General features: G+C 53.9%; 1 protein-coding gene across 1 annotated transcript; it reads right to left on the reverse strand.

The window, feature by feature from the left end:
• Positions 1 to 4084: 4084 nt before the first annotated feature.
• Positions 4085 to 9748, reverse strand: LOC307217002 (uncharacterized protein). Its single transcript, XM_079977976.1, has 2 exons — positions 9682 to 9748; positions 4085 to 5914 (listed from the first exon to the last, which is right to left on the reverse strand). The coding sequence occupies exon 2, from the start codon at positions 5907 to 5909 to the stop codon at positions 4140 to 4142; it is 1770 nt and encodes a 589-aa protein (XP_079834102.1). The 5' UTR covers positions 5910 to 5914; positions 9682 to 9748; the 3' UTR covers positions 4085 to 4139.
• Positions 9749 to 19871: the final 10123 nt, after the last annotated feature.

Here is a 19871-nt window from a genome sequence, read left to right on the forward strand (position 1 = left end):
GCAAACAGGCAGCAGGAGGGACTGCCTCTAGGTAGCAGAGGCACCGGGGGGGGGGGGGGACAAGACTCTGCCCTTGCCGAGAGCGGGCCCTGCCATCCCAGGGTTTGGCAAGCTGTCTCTCTCAAAAAGTTACAGATAGGTAGCCGTGTTGGTCTGCCATAGTCAAAACAAAAAAAATTCCTTCCAGTAGCACCTTAAAGACCAACTAAGTTAGTTCTTGGTATGAGCTTTCGTGTGCATGCACACTTCTGAAGAAGTGTATCTGAAGTATCTGAAGAAGTGTGCATGCACACGAAAGCTCATACCAAGAACTAACTTAGTTGGTCTTTAAGGTGCTACTGGAAGGAATTTTTTTTGTTTTCTCTCAAAAAGGTCTCTCTCCAAGTATCCTAGGACAAGTTCATGGAGGAGAAGAGGGCTGTCAATGGCTCCCAGCCAGGATGGCTCTGCTCTGCCTCCACAGATAGAGGCAGCGCTGCTTCTGAAGCCACAGGAGGGGAGAGTGTTGCTCTTGTGTTCGAATCCTGCTGTGGTTTCCCTTTGGGGAATCTGGTCAGCTGCTGTGAGAACCAAGCAGGGGAAGGAGGGTAGAAACGAGACTTTTTTGCTGATTTAATTACGCTGAATAGTTTTCATTGGATTTTGAATATATGTGCAATTAATTATCTCAGCTTTTTTGCTGAATTAATTACGCTGAATAGTTTTCATTGGATTTTGAATATATGTGCAATTAATTATCACAGCTTTGCATTTTAGTGCGCGATTGTCTTCTTTGCTGGTTGTGCAATCCTGCTATTCCGAATAGGGCTTTTTAGAGTGTGTATGGGAGAATGGGGCACTGGCAACTGGGCAGGGGTGGCCCCTAAAAGCAGTGGTGGAGCAAGCCGATTGGACACCTGGGGCAGCAGCCATGCCCTGCGCCCAGGGGCGGGGCCAGGTGAGCCAGGGTCGGACACTTTGCAGGGTCTCTGAGGAGTCTGCCTGCCTCCTCCCACTCAGCTGCCCTACAGCTGAGGGGGAGGCGGCATGTGGACCGTTTGGGGCAGAGCGGAGCCTGCGGGTGCCCAAGCCACTGCATTACTCCCAGGAGAGACGCGTGGCTCAGGCGCACTGCAGGCCCCGCAGTGAGTGCCGCCTGGCATTTTGTCACCCCCTCAGTGGTGACAACCGGGGTGACCCACACACCCCTTCCTCCACCCTTGCCTAAAAGTAAGGAAACCACTTTTGGTGCCTTCAGTACTGGAGGGGAGTGAGTGGGAGAGGCTGAGCAGCTTCTGCTTCTGAGCAGGAAAGTTAATAGCGGTTTTGCCTTCCTCTAAAGAGCAGCCCCTACAAAGGGCCTCTCCTGCCTTATCTGGTGCAGAAAATAAAAGGGAGAAGAGGATCCCCACCCTGTGCTTAATCAGTATGTTTTTCGCTTTTTGGAGAACAGCAAATAACAGAGGAAGGTTTGATTTTGCAATATGCGGAGGCCGGCCTGGCATGCGGCAGAAACCGCCAGTCGTTCCTTAATTCCTTCCCTCCAAACACTTCTGGGCTGCTCTTCAATTAAAACTACCCAGGGCTGTTTTGCCTTCAAAGGACCAGATGCGGGATGAGGGGAACCACCCCGCAATGCCTGGTATCTCAGGGAGCCAGAGTTGCCATGCTTGCCTGGGCACCGAGGACAGTCACGCACTCATTCACTCACCCCACGCCACTCCTGCTGCCACGTCCGGAGGACTCTTGGCTGGGCCCGTGGGCAGAAGAGCCAGCCCTCAACGTGGACCCCACAGCAGCCCCCTGAGCACAGGAGGGATTTGCGCATTGGTGTGAGAAGTGTGGGGCTTGGGAGATTCTCCACTGTTTGGCTCACAGCAGCCACAGGACTGGAAGTCAAACCAGCTCCATCATCCAGCCGAGGCTCAGCTCCGAGGGCCTTCTGCGGGTTCCCTCGCTGCAAGAAGTGAGGTTACAGGGAACCAGGCAGAGGGTCTTCTCAGTGGTGGCGCCCGCCCTGTGGAACGCCCTCCCACCAGATGTCAAAGAGATAAGCAACTACCTGACATTTATAAGTCATCTGAAGGCTGCCCTGTTTAGGGAAGCTTTTAATGTCTGATGCTGTCTTGTTTTTAGTATTCGGTTGGAAGCCGCCCAGAGTGGCTGGGGAAACCCAGCGAGATGAGCAGGGTATAAATAATAAATATTATTATTATTATTATTAACCTGGAGAAGTAGGTGTCTTAGAGGCAGCACGAGAGTCGTCTTCCAATATCTCAAGGGCTGCCACATGGAAGGTGGAGCAAGTTTGTTCTCTCCTGCTCCAGAAGGGAGGACCCAAATCAACAGATTCAAGTAACCAGAAAGGAGACCCAACATCGGGAAGAACTCAGGAGGTGGGGATTCTCCTTCCTTGGAGGTTTTTAAGCAGAGGTTTGGTGCTGTCATGCTTTAGCTGAGTTTCCTGCAATGCGGGGGGCTGGGCTGGATGTCCTTTGGGGGTCCCTTCCAACTCTACAATTCTATTATTCAATTCCATGTGTGCTGGATGTGCTTTAAATGTATAGGGCTGATGCACTCTGAGATTTTGGTCTGGAGGGGGCAATTTAAGGACCCTGAACTTCACGGCTGCCTGAGAAGCAGTTCATATACAGTGAGTTTCAGCCTGGAAATACCAGCCTCAGCCCTGCCTCCAACCTGCAAAAGTGGCCGACACTGCAGGGCTGTTGCACCCAATTCACCACCATATGTACACCGATGTCATGAAGCAGACCTAAAAACATCCTCCTGGCCTGAGAGTCACTGCGTGCAACACTCCCCCCCCCACCCCCCACTGATCAGGGTGTTTGATTTCAGGGGAAGAGAAGTGCAGGGATCCCTCAGTCCCAACCAAAGTTCACAAAACGTAGTCGGGACTAAAACCGTAACCACATATGTTTTTTATTGAGCATTCCACAAACAGAGTGGCTTCGAGAGAGAGTTCTTTCTCCAAGGAATTTGACGCCCCCCAAGTGAATCCGTCCGGAGTGTTTCGTCTACCGAGAAAGGAGTGGCGGCCGTCCTCCAGTGGCTGAATGCCCCAAAGAAGCTGGGAAGTGAGATAGACTGCTCTGGACAGGGAGGTTCCATAAGATCAGAGGAGCCGGCTGGAGCAGCCAAAGCAGGTCCATCTTCCTGCCTTCACAGTGGCCAACCGGATGCCCCATGGGAAACCCACAGGCAGGATTCGAACCCCAGCCTAGGGAGATGCTGCAGGCCAGAGTTGCCAGCATTGAGCTAGATGGAGAGCAGCGGCCAGGCTTCTTTTGCCCCCTGACTTTGCAGGGATCCCAGTCTGGCTTCCCGGCAGGGGCATCCCCTCCCCCTGCTGCAACCCCCACCAGCCCCTGGGCTTCCCCTGCCCCCCAGGGGCTGAGCACCCTCCCTCAGCACAATCAGCATGCAACGCAACCCAGGCTAGTGGCCCACAAAAGGCAGGCCCAGGAGCCAAGTCTCCTTCTCTCCTCTGGCAGGACTGAACCCTGAGGGGGTGTCACCCGTTACGTTTCATATATTTCATTGCATTTATATAGCACCTTTTTCTCCTTTAAGGAGCTCCAGCGAGAGAGTGTGGTTCTCCTCACAACAGCCCTGCAAGGCAGTCGAGGCTGAGAGGCAGAGACTGGCCCCCAAGGGGAGCATCACATGGCCGAGAGGGGATTCAAACCCTGGACTCTCCCGGGTTCCTAGTCCAGCGCTCTAACCACTATGCCTCCCGAAGGGCAGGGACAGCAAAGCTGCCCAAAGAGCAGCCCCGCTCTCCAGCCACGGAGGGTTGCCTGCATGGCTGAATGACCACGGGATGCAGAGCATCTGGCGGAGCAGGACAGACAAGGGCCTCATCCTGCCCGGCTGGCCACATAGGGGTGCACATGAGTGGATCTATGGAAGAGCTTCCTTTGTTGCAAGGGGTTGACCCAATCCAATTCTCTGACTCATCCATAGGCCCCTTGCTTCAGGAGGGCATGTGTGTGAGCAGGTGGGAGGGTGCCCGTTGTGCCCGTGGGAGGGTGGCAAGTCTGGGGAAAGGGATACAGAGCCCGGCATCTCCCCCCACCCCCACTGCCCTCCCCCCTGACCCCATCCATCAGTCTGGTTGGCCAGCTCTCCCGAGTGCCCTTCTATGCCTTGGCGAGGTCCCGGCGGGCCTTCCTCCTGTACCCGTAGACAGCTGCTGCCAGCAGCGTCGCCAGCAGCAAGGCAGAGCCCACCACCAGGCAGGTGACCACCACCCCCGTCTGGGTGCGCGTCAAGCCCCAGATGCCCCCCTCAGCCGGCGCAACACCTGGGGTGAGCACCCTGGGGGCTGCCGTGGAAAACTCCTGCTCTGCCTCTGCGCTGCCGCCTTCGTGGTCCAGGGGCGGCTGGGCACGCGTGGGCATCACCGTCTCTGGGCTCGTGTCCTGGTCAGGGACTTCCGCCTGGCCGGAGGTGGCCATGGTCGGCCCCTCGGTGGCCTCTGGGCTCTGGGCAAGGCCAAAGTGCTCCTCCTCCAGTTCGGCAATGGGCTGCCCCTGCAAGGGGGGAGGCCAGGCACAGACAGGGCGGCTGCCCCCCAGGCGGGCACCGTTCTCCCTCAGCCAGCGCCCGAGGGCCAGCAGGGCATTGTCGCAGCGCCAGGGGTTGTCGTGCATCTTGACCTCCCTCAGGCGGGGCAGCTGCTCAAAGATGCCCGCGGGAAGGCTCTCCAGGGAGTTGTTCTGCAGCTGGAGGTTCACCAGGTGTGGCGTGCTATGGAAGAGGCGCTCTGGCAGGGAGACAAGCCGGTTGTTCTGCAGGGAGACGTTCTGCAGCTTGCCCAGATCCCGGAACGTCTCCCCGTCGAGGGTGCGGAGCTGGTTGGTGTGCAGGGAGATCTCCAGCAGCTCCCCCAGCCCCTCAAAGGCCAGCGGGGAGACAGAGTGCAGGCGGTTCCTGCTGAGCACCAGCAGCTGCAGCTGTGTCAGGTTGGCAAAGACTCCAGCGGGCAGCTGGGCCAGCTGGTTGTCGTAGAGCCACAGCTCCTTCAGCCGCGGCATGGGGCCAAAAGTGGCCGGCAGGAGCTCCCGGAGCGCGTTGCCAAAGAGCGAGAGGCGGGAGAGCTCAGGGAGCTCCAGAAGCAGCCCCCGCGGGAGGGTCTCCAGGCGGTTGTTGGACAGGTGGAGCTTCTGCAGCTGGCGGTTGGCCGAGAGGAGCCCGTTGGGCAGGCGCCGGATGCGGTTTTGGTGCAAGCCCAGCTCCTGCAGATCCGGGAGGGCGGCGAAGGCGCGAGGGGCCACCTCGGCCAGCTGGTTCTCATAGAGACGCAGCACCTGCAGGCGGCCTAGGTGGGCGAAGAGGGCGGGCGGGAGGCGGGAGAGGTGGTTCTTGGCCAGGTTGAGCTTGAGGAGGGAGGGCAGGTGGTCGAAGGCCCCCAGAGGGACGGATGCCAGGCTGTTGCCATGCAGCTGCAGTTCCTTGAGGGCGCCCAGGCGGTTGAAGTGCGCCGGGTGGAGGCGCAGGAGCTGGTTCCCCGAGAGCAGCAGCGACTCCAGTTTGTCCAGGCTGCGGAAGACGCCGGCGGGCAGCTCCTGGAGGCGGTTGCTGGAGAGGCTCAGGTAGCGGAGGGAGAGCAGACCCCGGAAGGTGTCCGGGTCCAGGCGCGCCAGGCTGTTCTTCTCCATCCGCAGGGCAATGAGCAGAGAGGCGTTGCCAAAGGCCCCCGCCCCCAGTTCCGTCAGCTGGGTGCCAATCACCTGCAGGCTCATGGCGTTGGCGGGCAGTGGGCCGGGCATGGCCGAGATGTGGGGTCCTGAGCACTCCACCTGCGCCGTCCGGGAGCAGGCGCACTCCTCGGGGCACTGAGCCCACGCCAGGGCGAGCACCAGGCAGCCCGCCAGCAGCAGAAGAGGGGCACGGCCTCTGGGATCCATGGGGCCTGCGGGCAAAAGACAGGTCAGGCGTTAAGAGCAGAAGGACGTAAGCCAGCGGTGCCCAAACTTTTTCAAAGAGGGCCAGAATTGATGAAGTGAACATGCACGAGGGCCAACCTTTTCCCCCGATATTATTTATTACGATATTATTTGAGCAGTCAAAATACAACATTCCTTGTATTCCTAGAGTGGACATGCAAGGGGATGTTGGTCCAGCTAGCTGAAACTTCCTGTTCCTCCTGGCTGGAGCGTCCTTCCTTTTGCATGTGACAGAAGGTGGGCGTGACCTTAGCTGTCCAGGTAACAAAAGAACGAGTCACGCAGCACTCTCTCTCTTTTTGACTTCCTCCATTGTAGGACCAGCTTTTTAGCTAGGGACTGCTATGCTTTCAGACAGCAGAAGCACTGGGATTATTCCCCCATATGGGGTAGATTCACATGTACATATTTGTCACTAAGTCTGCCTTCAGGAATCCAACTGTGAACAGATGTGAGTAAACTTCTTTTATTGATTTTGAATAATATTGTCGTGTCTTTATTCTTTTTAAGAGGGATTAAAGGGAATTTACCAGTAACGTGCAATTCAATCTGAGACAGACTGAATTGTATAATAGTGAGAGGCTCACACAAGCCTGCAACCAGCTATCTGCTGTGCGTGTAAGAAGGGGAATGTAAACTCTGCTAAGTAAAGGAAGTTGCTAGTGCACGTTAGGAAGGATATTAATAAACAATATATCCTCTCCTGCCACCCTCAACATTCTCACAAATGATCCACCAGGAAGTCTGGCGGAGCTCAGCATTTCCAAGATGAGAAAATTACGAGGCTGCCTCCCTTGGTTGGGCCTGAATGTGCTCCTCATTAGTGCCTGAGGCCGAAATGTACCCCAGAGTGTCTGGCGCGCTTGAGGGCTCGGAGCAGAATAATATTCGCTGGTGAGGCTCCTGGCTGGAAACTCTGAGCGAGGCTGGTGGTCAGAGAAGGCTTTGTGGCTGCAGTAATTGCGCACAGCCAAGGCATGCTCTGGAGGCAGCGCTGAGCGCTGAGTCTTGGCAAGCGCATGGGCTGCTGCTCTGCCTCCAGGGCCCAGGAGCTCATCTTCGCTGGCCAGGACCAGCGCATGGTGCCAGGGAGACTCCATCACAGGAGCACCGGCAGTAGCCAGCCAGCCCCAGGCCTGCAGGAGAGAGCTGGGAAGGGCAGGGTAAATATGGTGTACGGTTCTGGTTGCCTCGCCTCAAAAAGGATATCGCAGACACAGGGAAGGCTCAGAAAAGAGCAGCCAAAATGACCAAGGGGGTGAAGCCCCTGTGAAAAAAGCACCCGGGACTTTTAAAAAAGAAAAGGTGGAAAGGAGAGTTTTCCTCAATGCTAGAATTCATGGGCAGCCAAGGAAGTTGAATGTTGGAAGATTTCAGGACAGGTAAAAGCAAGGGCTCCCTCACACATCGCCTAGTTAAACTCTGGAACTCCCTGCTGCAGGATGCAGTGGTGCCTGCAAACCTAGATGGCTTTAAAAGAGGATTAGAGAAATTCATGGAGGAGGAGGAGGAGGAAGAGGAGGAGGAAGAGGCTGCCAAGGGCTCCCAGCCAGGATGGCTCTGCTCTGTCTCCACTGTCAGAGGCAGCGATGCTTCTGAATCCCAGTTCCTGGAAGCATCAGGAGGGGAGAGTTGCTCTTATGTTCAAATTCCGCTTGCAGGCCTTCCACTGAGGCATCCTACTCTGCAATTCTGCAAAGGGCTCTCATGCTGGGGGGGCGGGGGCGGCAGCGCTTTTCTCCTTGCAACAGACCATTTCAAGGCAGCCGCTCGTCAGAAGGAAGGGCTGCAAACTCAGCCAGGCCAGAGCCAGCAGTTTTATGTGGCCACCTGCCAGCTTGGAAAGAAAAAGCGTGCAGGATCCTTTTGGGCCGGCAGACAGCCTGGTGGGCGCAACTGGTGCCACAGGAGGCATTGCAGTGGGTGGGGCTGCTGCCTGCTGGTGTGGCCCCCACCCCACTTGCAGGCGCCTGTGGCCCCAGCCTTTTCTCTCTGCCATGGGGCAGCTCAGCTTACCAGGCGAGGCAGCTGCAGTTTCCCCACAGGGGCTGGAGCACCAGGGACTCCCCCTCCCTTCCTCTTCTGGACTTACAGTGTGGGGCAGTGTTTCTCCAACTTGGGTCCCCAGCTGTTGCTGGACTACAACCCCCATCATTCCCGACCACTAGCTAGGGATGATGGGAGTTGTAGTCCAACATTTGGAGACCCAAGTTGGAGAGGAAATGGAGGGGCATCTTGACCTGGAAGTACCTTTTCTGGGCTGTTGTGCTCCCCCTCTTCACCTTGAAGTGCTTTCCAAGTGGTTAGAGAGGCAGACGAATGGGAGAGCCACCTGGCCCAACATCCTGTTCCCCCAATGGTCACCCATTCCTGCATGGCAAGGGGTTGGACTAGATGGCCCTTGGGGTCCCTTCCAACTCTCCCTTTCTAGGATTCTCTGCCCCAAAGTGGAGCTCACAAGCAGGATCTGAGCCCAAGTGCTCCCAGCAGCTGCTATTCAGAAGCAGGAGCCTGGCCCTTGTGGCTGGCAGCCAAGGTTAGCCTTCTCCTCCTCCCTGAATCACAGCTGAAAGGGTCCTCCAGGGTCATCTAGCCCAACCCCCTGCAATGCAACCCCTGGAACTTGCCTCAACCTCTTTTAAAACCACCTTGGTTGGTGGCCATCCCTGCTTCCTGTGGGAGGGAGTTCCACGGTTTAACTCTGTGCTTCCTTCAATCTATCCTGAATCTTCCAGCTTCCAGGGGTGCCCAGCAGTTTCTGACGTTATGAGGGTCGGAGAAAAACTTCTCTCTATCCGCTTCCTCCTTGCCAGGCAACGTTTTACAAACTTCCACGGTGAAAGCTCAGTTGGTAGAGCTTGGGGCTCTTAATCTCAGGGTCGTGGGTTCGAGATTCCTGCATCGCAGGGGGTTTGACTAGATGACCCTGGAGGGCCCTTCGAGCTCTACGATTCCATGATTCTGTTGCCTCCTCTTTCGCTCACCTTTCCTGCAAACTGAACACCTCCAACCGCTGCCCCCTTTCTTCCTCGGAGAGTTGCTCCATCCCCACCGCCCTCGTTTCTGAACCTCCTCCAACTCCACGGCATCCTGCCCGGGTGGGATCCTGCACGTCGCCCACGCCGCCTCTGAGCTCCCCAGAGCGAGAAGGGGGCGGAAATGGGGGGCACTTGCTGCCGCCGACTTCTGCTCCGCGGCTCCTCTGCCAGAGCAAACAGTGGCTTCAGGAGGAAGGAATCTCTGCAGAGTCAGCCCCCCCCCCCCGCCACCGCAGGCTCCCTTTCCCTGGCGCATCTGGAAACGGTTTTCCCTGCAGAACAGCCTTGTTTACAGAGAAAGGGCTTGCAAAGCGAGCCGAGCCCTCCCCGGGGAGGAAAACTTCAAAAGGCAGCGGCTCTCCCTCGGGAAGGGGGCCTCGGAGCATCCCAGACACGGGAGAAGCAGCGCTGCAGACGGGAATTGCGCTGCTTGTCGAGCCCGAGGGCGCTCCGAGGATTCAGACCCGCGCCTGCAGCCGCCTAGAGCTCCGCGGATAATATTCCCGGTCCTTTCGCTTCTCTTTGCGCCCCTTCTGTTTGCCAGGTGCAGAGTGGAATGGCAGAGCGGGTAGGGGGTCCCCAGGGGTCATCCAGTCCAACCCCCCGCGATGCAGGAGTCGCTGCTACAGAATCCAGCAGGTTCCATCTCGGGACAGTCCCCTTCCCCTTAGGGAGGGAGGGGAGGCGACACTTACCTGCTGAAGGAGGAGGGCGGAGTCCGGCGGGGGCTCCTCAGGCGGCTGCAGAGGCTGAGCAGGAGGCTGGGGCTGCTTCTCCGGCTCTCTGGCTCTCGCCTCCCGGTATTTAAACTCCCCAAACCAATGAATCAGCAAAGGGGGGAAGCGTCACAGGTTCCTGAATTCGCCTTTCTGGAACAGAAAGAGAAGGACGGAGGGAGGGAGGGAGGAGGAGAGTGGGCGTTTGGGGGCTGGCTGGCTGGGTGGGAGCGACTGAGGAGGGGGCTGCCGCCTCCCTGAGCCCCACACCCCGCCTGCTGGGCTCCGGGACGCCGTCCTTGATCTCCTCCCCCCCCCCCCGAGGGCCGCCTTCGCTTAAGAGCAAAGAGGGATGAAGTCGAGGGACCAGCTCAAGCCCAGCTCTGGGAGAGAGAAAGAGGAGGCGGCGAGGGGCCACCGGCCTGATCCTAGCAGACCTTCCCCACCCAGCTGAAATGGGCAGCGCAGCCCTGACCACAGGCCACCCTCAAAGACATAAGGGCAGACGAAGAGGCTGCTGCTGGATCAGGCGCAGCACCCACCCCAGTCCAGCATCCTGTTCTCACAGAGGCCAAGCAGAGGCCTCAATGGGAAACCACAAGCAGGACTCAGGCAGAAGAGCCTCGCCTCTCCCGCGCTCTCAGAAGCATCGCTGCCTCCATTGGGACTGGGGGCCACAAAGAGCCTTTAACCTCCCATGAATTTGCCCAATCCACTTTTCAAGCCATCTAGGTTAGTGGCCCCCACTGCCTCTGGTGGGAGGGAGTTCCAGAGGTTAACTAAGTGCTGCATGGAAAAGTCCTTTCTCCTCCTTCTCCTCCTCCTCCTCCTTCTAGTTTATATACCGCTCTATACCTGCAGGTCTCAGAATAAAATCAGAATATAAAACCACAAAATACATAATCAAAATGTACAAAATACAACAACAACCCAATAACACTCCCCCCCACCCCACCCCTGTTCTCAATCTTCCAGCTTTCTGCTCCATTGGATGTGCATGAGTTTGAGTGTTGCTTGCTCTTCTGAGGGTGACTTTGTACCCATAGCCACACCCAGGACTTGTGTGGCTGTTGTTGTTGTTGTTGTTAACAACAACAACAACAACAACAACAACAATTCACATAGTTGCCCCCTTTAGCGTCCAAGGAATGGTGGTCCTCTCGGAAGGGGCTGGAAGTGTGTCTGTGAGCAGAAGTTTGGAAGTAGGTGAACAGGTGAAAGGTGAAAGGTGAAGATCAGGGGTCAGCAACCTTTTTCAGCAGGGGGCCGGTCCACCGTCCCTCAGACCATGTGGGGGACCGGACTATATTTTGAAAAAACACACAAATGAATTCCTATGCTCCACAAATAACCCAGAGATGCATTTTAAATAAAAGGGCATATTCTACTCATTTCAAAATGCACTGATTCCCGGACCGGCCGTGGGCCGGACTGAGGAGGCGATTGGGCCAGATCCAGCCCCCGGGCCTTAGGTTGCCTCTCGCCGAAGGAGTAGCAGCCCTAAGCAAGATTTGTCCTGTTCTGGTCTTCTTGTCCCATTGCACGAGGCTGGACTTCCTGCATGCCAAGGGGTTCATTGGACTAGATGGCAATTCTATGATTCTGTGATAAGGATATTGTGAAGCTGGAAAAGGTGTAGAAAGGCTTAGAATGAAAGAGAATATATATTTTAAAAAAACAACAACACCCAGCTATTAAAATATAGATAATGGCAACAACACAGCACTATTTTAAAGCCATTTCTGTTAAAAACAAAAACAAAAAACTGATCCGCTCCCCAAAGGCCTGTTGGAACAAGAAACTATTATGGTGTTGGCAGAAGGACAGCAAGCCCTTCCATCAGATGTCAAGGAAAGAAACAGCTCTCTGACTTTTAGAAGACATCTGAAGGCAGCCCTGTTTAGGGAAGTTTTGAATGTTTAATGTTTTATCGTGTTTGTAATATACTGTTGGGAGCCGTCCAGAGTGGCTGGGGAAACCCAGCCAGATGGGTGGGATATCAATAATAATAATAAATTTATTATTATTATTCATTTCATCCAAGGAACCCTGGAATTGGAGAGGAGTGTGCAGATCATGCCTGTCATGGAGAAAAGTCATTCTTCCACTCTCCTAACACCAGAAACCTCAGACATCCAAGGAAGCTGAATGCTGTTGGAAGATTCAGAACATAGAAAAGAAAGTCCTTCATCATGCAGAACAGAGTTAAGCTGTGGAACTCCCTCCCACAAGAGGCAGCAGGGCAACCAACCTGGGCAGCTTTAAATGAGGGATTTGACAAATTCATGGAGGAGGAGAGGGCTGCCCATGACTGCTGGCCACCCTAGTGATGCTCTGCTTCCACAGCCTGAGACAGCGATGTTTCGGAATCCCAGTTGCTGGGAATCATAGGAGGGGAGAGTATTGCTTTTGCGTTCGATTCCCACAGGCATCTGGGCAGCCACTGTGAGAGCAGGATGCTGGGCTCCAGAGCTGCTCCCATGCTCTGATGTTCCTACAATGTGGGAAGGAAGTTCCAGACATTCTGAGGGCAAAGGCAAATCTCCTGGGGATGCAGATTAAAGGGGCCCCTCTAGTTAAGTCAAGTAACGATAAAAAGAAATTTTTAGCTTGGGGAAAATGGCAGCTCTGGAGCTAATGGCTTAAAACTGATTGTGTATGGTCTGCCTCAGAGCTGGGTGAATGGATCAGACTTTCAACTCCCCCACCCCCTGTGGGGGGAAAACAACATCCCTGTGAGGTAGGTTCGAAAGAGAGACTGGCACCCAAAGTCACCCAGTGAGTGGGGGAGTCGTACCCTGGTCTCCCCCCTGGTCCTAGTCCAACACTCAAACCCGTGGCTGGTTTGGTGCCAGGTTCCCTGCCTGGAGAAGTGTGGGTGCACAGCAAACTCGGGGTGTGACCTTGCACAACACCACGGCTGGTCCTGGCTTAGGGAATAGGGGAATGGGAGGGGCAGCTGGAAAGGAGATTGAGAAGAGGAGAGCAGGAGGAGGAGGAGGAGGAGGGGAAAGAGAGAGGGGCAGCCCCTGCACCCCCCCCCCAGGTCCTGTGCAATGCAGCAGCCCCCACAGAGAGGGAAGAGCAAAGGACCCCAGCCAGTGTGTGGGCTGATCCATCTTGCAGATTGTGGGACCATTCCTCTGCAAGAACAGCAACCTTCTATTGAGTTTCTCTGGGGGGGGGAGGCAGTGCCTGAAAGCAAGCTGCAGAGCGCCAAAAGAAGCTAAGCAGAGCTCGCTGGATCAGGCCAGTGGCCCACCTTGTCCAGCCTCCTGGCCTCATCCTGTGAGGAACCTGCAAGCAGGATTCCAACACAAGAGCATCCTTCCCCTCTGGTGGCTTCCAGCAACTGGTGCTCAGAAGCATCCCTGCCTCCAGCTGAAGGGAGATCACAGCCACCATGTCTGGTAGCCACCATAGCCCTCTCCTCCTCCTCCTCCTCCTCCATTAACTTGTCCAATCTGTGGGATGTATTATGACTAGAGCAGCCACGTGCAACCTTTTCCTGTTGCCTAGAGTGGACACCCAGGGGAATGTGGCTCCAGACAGGGAGGACTTCTTGTGCGTGACCCCCCCCCCCCCCGTGTGTGACCAGGTAGATGGGCGTGACCCTAGCTGACCAGCTAAAAGGACTGGCCACACAACCATCTCTCTCTCTTTTTTAATGTATTTTCATTAAAGATTTCTTGGTTTACGAAAGTATATCTCTTTTTTCAAGTTACATTTTCTACAGATCAGTTTCATTTGTTAACCATCTCCCTCTTGGCCCCTGGCGTTCTTCCTCTTGGACTCTCCTGGCTCTTAGCCAGCACATGGCTCAACCTTCACATGGGATGGAGCCCACAAGCAGAAAGCCTGAGATGTAGCTCACACTTCTTTTCACTTTAACCACAAGATAAAACCTGCCTTCAGATTACTGCTGTGAACTGAATGTGTACCAAACTCTATTCCTATTTTTAAAGAAGACTGTGTTGCGTTGTTATTATTTTAAGAGGGAAATAAAAGGAGAAACTTCCCAGGAACAATCCAGACTGGACAAGCCAGACTGGGTGGCTTAATTAAAGGAATGTAACGAATCATCAACTTGCTTCCGATAAGTTGCAAAGGGAATGTGCTCTGCTGTTTACTCACTAGCGTGAGTGAGGAGGGATAATGACAAAACAATATATCCTCTCCTACCTTCCTTAACATTCCCACACAACCCTCCTTGAAAGTCATCTCAGTTGGTGATCATCACCGCCTCCTGTGGCAGGTAGTTCCACAGTTTGTCTATGTTCTGAGCACCCTGTTTTGCTAAGGGCTTGCTGTGCACTTGAGCTTGTTGTGCACTTCTCACAGCAGCCAGTTGAACTTTTGCTCCTAAAACTCATGGTGGCCTTTCTTCCTACTGCCCTGTGAGAGGAAGCAGAGCATCTCCTCCGCCCCCCCCCTCTAGGGCCTAGCTGGTCCCCTTGCCCAGCCCTTGTTCCTTCAGCTGAAGGGCCCAGTCTTCCCATCTGCATCTCTCTCTGCCTCCATTGCTGCAGCTGAATAAATAGTCGGGACATTTTTGCACTTGGGTTTTGCTTACAAGAGCAAATGTAGTATAAACCAGAGTGCGGCTCCAGGTGGCCTCATTCTCCCCCTTCATCTTCCAGCGGAGTGATGTGAGAGAGTTAAAATGCAACCCTGTAGAGTTGGAAAAGACCCAAAGGGTCATCTGGTCCCCCCACCCACCCATGGGCTGGAGGGGAGAACAACAGGGGCTGGGGGACCAGTTGGAGGAATCAGCCCTGTTCCAACAAGCTGGAAGTGGGAGGATGGTCACAAGGCTGTCCAAATCTGGATGTGTGAGAGAGAGACCCCGTCCCTCTCCCTTCTCCCCCTGAATTCTGACAGCCAGCCCCACCCCGCTTCCAGAGCAAACCCCCCACCCAAAAGACCGGCTTGCTCTCGCCAGCAAGGGGGGTGTCCCTGGACCAGACGAGGGGCTCGTCTCCCAACGCAGGCTCCGCAGCCAAGAGTCCCTGTGAAGAAGCAAGCTCCCTGTGGCTGCCAATTTCTGGTCCTGGAGAGGAGAGAGAGTCCTGGCTGACCCTCGGGGTGGATGTGCTCCTCTCTCTTCTTGGCAGCCGGGAAGAAAGGAGACAAGACTCCCAGAGACTCCCAGTTGCAGTTCAGAGCCAATCTCTTTCTTGGGGTCACATTCCTCAAACTTCTCGACACACACACACAGCAGACTTCCCTTCCCTTTCAAAAACTGCCCCCAGTGGCTTATTCATCGCTGAGAGTGGAAACAAAAATAGAAAGCAGGCATGAGCTTTGCTGGAGCTGTTTTGGCCTCATTAAACCCTGGAAGATCCTGGCGCAACATGCGCTGACGTGGCAACGGGAGGCGATGGGGCAGCCAAGAGGCTGGAGAGGAGGATGAGCCAGAGGCAGGAAGGAGGCCGGCTTGTCTGGGGGGGGGGAGCAGGACACTCTTTGCACCACTTTGCGTCTTCCGGCTCCAGCGCAAGGCCTGGCAACCGCAGCCCAACAGAAGCAACATCGCCCCATTCCAGAATCCAGAGAAATGGAGAGGAGCCACCGGTTGCACGCTGAAGGAGAGGGAACTGGGGAATGAGTAAGAGGAGGAGGGAAGGTCAGCCAGAGAAGCTCAGCGGTGGTGCCTTGGCATTCAGGGGCAAGCAGGGGGCAAGGGAAGGTGCACACTGGTCCTCATCTAGCAGGACCCCTCTGCCCCAAAGCACATTTTCTGCTCATGGAAGGTCACTCTAAATGTGTCTGGTGAGATTTGGGCTCTCCTTGCTGACTCCCATGAGTGGACTCAGGAAGGGCTGCTTTCCTCTCCCAGCCCAAAGCCAACACCAGCCATCCAACCCACCACAGGCTCTCCGGTCTGAATAATAATAATTAACAACAACAACTTATTTGTTTATTTATTTATACCCCGCCCATCCAGCTGGGTTTCCCCAGCCACTCTGGGCTGCTCCCAGCAGAATATTAAAAATAGAATCAAACATTAAAAACTTCCCCAAACAGAGCTGTCTTCAAATGTCTTCTAAAAGTCAGGTAGTTGTTTATTTCCTTGACATCTGATGGGAGGGCGTTCCACAGGGCAGGTGCCACTACCGAGAAGGCCCTCTGCCTGGTTCCCTGTAACTTTGCTTCTTGCAGCGAAGGAACTGCCAGAAGGCCCTTGGAGCTGGACCTCAGTGTCCGGGCTGAACGATGGGGGTGGAGACGCTCCTTAGCATCTATAGGTGCAAAGGTGCTTGCCTACCTGCACGGCCAGGTGCACAGAGCCCACAGGGCTGATGGGTCAGTGAGAAAGAGGAAGAGAAGCCAGAAGGAAATGAACATCCCCCTGGCCTTCCTCTCTGCTTGCCTGGCTGTCAGGGACAGCAGCCTCCTTACAAGCTGAACATGCATTCCTGTCCTGATTTCCAGATGTTTCACTGGAGATGCTACAAATCAACAGCAGGCGCAATGAATTTCATTTTGGCACAGGCTCCACAAGAACGAGTTGAACAGACATACTTGGATGAGATCAGCAAGTCCTACTTTTAGAAGTCACGGCAGGACGGGGAGGGAGAACGGGGAGGCGGCATATTGATTTATACCAGGACTTGCTTTGAACCTGGCCGCTTTGTTGGTGATCTGCTAGTGCCCTCGTCCACACATTCACACGTCTTACAAAAGAATCAGCCATACTAAGCTTGATTTTTTGACTGGAGGCAAATTGCATGAGTTCTGATAGCCTCAATTTGTTTGGGAAACTTAACATGGGCCAGAATTGGTGGGCTTGTTCCAGAGGGCCCAAAATAAGCAGACAGTAGCTGCAACTAAAATATGCATTTATGAATGAATGGAGGTTTAAAGGTGGCAACATGCCCATAGGGAACTATCAGAAAAACAAAAACAGTTTTGCAACAAGAAATGCCACTGTAGGAATACACCAGAGGGAAGGGCTTCAGGCCACCTGCACAGGTGAGTCCACCCACAGGTCACCTGCACCACTGGCTTATCTCCTGTGCAGAGAAATGATGGGGGGAGGCAGGGGGGGCAGAATCCCCCAGTGAGGAAGTGTCAGGTGGAGACTTGGAAGTTCCAGCTCTGTTGTGGGGAAAAGGAAAGAGACAGGAGACAGAGGACGATGGAAGAGTTGAGGTGCAAGCATTACCCGTCCTGCAAGGGAGGGAAAGGAAGGAAGGAAGGAAGGAAGGAAGGAAGGAAGGAAGGAAGGAAGGAAGGAAGGAAGGAAGGAAGGAGAAGGAATTAGCAGCGCCACACCCAAACAAGTTGTGGCTTCTTCAGGTCCCTGGAGGGCCCAGCATCCCTGGAAACAAAGGGGGTGTCAGTGCTTTCTGTGTTGCCTTCTCCACTGACCCTCCTCCTTCTGGAGCATCCTACCACCTTGATGTGGATTCCCTTCCATCTCTCCGCCTGAGCTGCCTCCACACTTTTCCTCCTCCTCCTCCTCCTCTGGCAGTTCCTGCCATTCCCACCTCATCCCACTTGGTGCAACGGGGCCCATGGCATTAAAAGAGATAAATTCATGGTGTTATAAGAAAATAAGAAAAAACTGCTCCTTTTCCCTAATGGGGTACCCAAGAGCTGTATAGAGTCCTTAAGTGGGTTCCCTATTGGTAGGAGAAAAGAACAGAGGCCAAGCAGAGAATATTGAGAAGCAAAGCAGCTCGTAAGCCTGATCTTTATTAAACTGTTGCAACAGGGTCCTCACTCCCCAAACACAGGAGGGAGGAGGAACCCAGAACAATGGTGCGCAAGTTCTTATATAGACTTTTGAAATTGCCCACCCTGAAGCCCAAGACCACCCCCAAAAACATCATACATACATCACAGAAGGAGGCGGGTCTACAGCAGAATCCTGTCTGGCAGGAAACCTGTTGATGGGTTTACCTGGAGAGCCTTGCCATTCTTTTGTGATGATCAATACTTGATTCCTGAGTCCAGGTCACAGGCTCACCCCATTCATACCCAAATGTGCCCTTAAAGGCAGGATTTGTGAGCACAGAGACAATCCCGAGGCTTTTCCCATTTCCATCCAAACTGCAGAGGAATATTTGAGGTCACTGAAACAGTCAAAATGACTTTAGGACTGTTTTCCTGTACTGTTGCAGACATGTGGTTTAAATATATATGTATGTGTTTGTCTGGTACATTTGTGAACATTTATTTTATATCTTAGACCTTATAATTCTCATAACAGTGGCAGGCAAGGCTGGCATTGCCTACCAGTTATGAGGGAGACCTACGATCGGAAGCGGTAACTTGCAGGGGGTTGCAGATGAGGAGAGAGCTGCTCTTGTCTTAAGCCCTGCTTGCTGCCCCCCCCCCACCTCCGAAGAGGCACCTGAATGACCACCTGGGAGAACAGGATGCTGAGCTTTGGCCGAATCCAGCCAGCTCTTCTTATGTTCTTCTAAAGTGAGGGATGCCTTGTTCACCCAGTGACAGGAAAATCTGATTGTCTCATCCTGAACGCAAAAGGGGATTCTTCTCACCGAGTCTGACCCAGCAAATGAGCCAGATTACTCATCCCCTTTCTGGGGCATGTGCAGAGTTGCAAATGAACTGGGCTACTCGATGACAGGCTCCATCAGTTCCGCCTGTTGTCAAGCCCCTGTCACCTCCAGCCCACCTTGGATTTCCCCAGGCTTCTTCCTGGCTAAGCATGTTTACGTCGGCAACCTTTCCGTGCAACCCAAATCTCAGGATATGGGCTGTGTTGCGACAGGCTTTCCTGCAGCCCAGTCATTCCATTGAAGAGCTTCCTCCGCAAATTCCCCTCCAGTGAGGGGAGGAAGTAGCAAAGGTTGTTCCTGTGGCTGTTGTCTGTCTTTGACAAGATGGAGAGGAGTGAGGGTCAGACAGAGGGGAGTGGGTGGCCCTTCTCTCTTGGCCCAGGTCTGCTCTCACACCCAGTGGAAACGGGGTCTCCAGGGAATTCACAAGCTGCAAAGCACCTCTTAGCCAACAGCCAAGCAGGACCAGGAACCTTAAAACCCTCCTCCTGAGTCTGGCCACCCCAAAGTCATTGTCTTCAAGAATGGAGATTCTGAATAACAGAAGTGGGGGGGAGATCTCCCCACCTCACCCCAAACCCCACGTGAGCCAAGTGATGGGACCTGTTAGCTCAAAGGTTCAGATGTTACTGCAGAGGAGAACCAGGCAGGCAAAGCAGAGTTGTTCTCCCAAGACAGCTCAACTTCCTGCAGGATGAACTGGAGGACCAGCCCCACCATCATGCAGGAGGGCCAGCTTGGCCCCACAACCGTGGGTACCCGAGGCCGTGGGTCTCATGCAGCATGCATGGCCCTGGCACCGAAATGTGTGGGTGCTCAACCCCTTCGTGGGGAATGATGTGGGTGCTTGGGCACCCAGGGTCCCAGGGAGCGGGCCATGTAAGAGGTCCATCAGAAGATCCATGGGGGCAGCTGGTTTTGCACAAAGCCTTGAGGCAACAAGGAAGGGGCCAAACACCTTCCCTTCCCATCACCCTCCGTTTCTGTCATTTTTATATTATAATTGTTTTCAGATTATCTGTTTTGTACGTTGTGTTTAATCAAACCCTGCTAGTGAGTCCACTTCTATACAATATTTCTGTAAAGTCAACATAATGGTTCAGAGTCTTTTTTAAAGTCTCTATTGTCTTTGTCTCTAATTTTTCCTGTTACAGATAGGTAGCCGTGTTGGTCTGCCATAGTCAAGACAAAATAAAAAAATTCCTTCCAGTAGCACCTTAAAGACCTAAGGTGCTACTGGAAGGAATTTTTTTATTTTGTCTAATTTTTCCTGTTAGTTTCGCCATTTCCACACAGTCCATCAGTTTTTCTTGCCATTCTTCTTTTGTTGGTATCTTGTCATCTTTCCATTTGGGGGCTAGTAATATCCTAGCCGCCCTGAGCCCAGCTTCAGCTGGGGAGGGCGGGATATAAATAAAAGTTGTTGTTGTTGTTGTTGTTGTTGTTGTTGTTGTTGTTGTTGTTGTTGTCCTAGCTGCTGCTGTAGCATACATGAATAGTTTCTTCTGTTCCCTTGGCAAGTCTTGTCCTCTAATGTCTAACAAAAAGGCTTCTGGTCTTTTAACAAAGGTCATTTTAAAGATTCATTTCATTTCATTATAAATCATTTCCCAATAGTTTTTAATTAGTTTGCAA

Source organism: Podarcis cretensis (genome assembly GCF_951804945.1).
Source record: "Podarcis cretensis genome assembly, chromosome: 5".
In the NCBI taxonomy this organism is placed as follows: domain Eukaryota; kingdom Metazoa; phylum Chordata; class Lepidosauria; order Squamata; family Lacertidae; genus Podarcis; species Podarcis cretensis.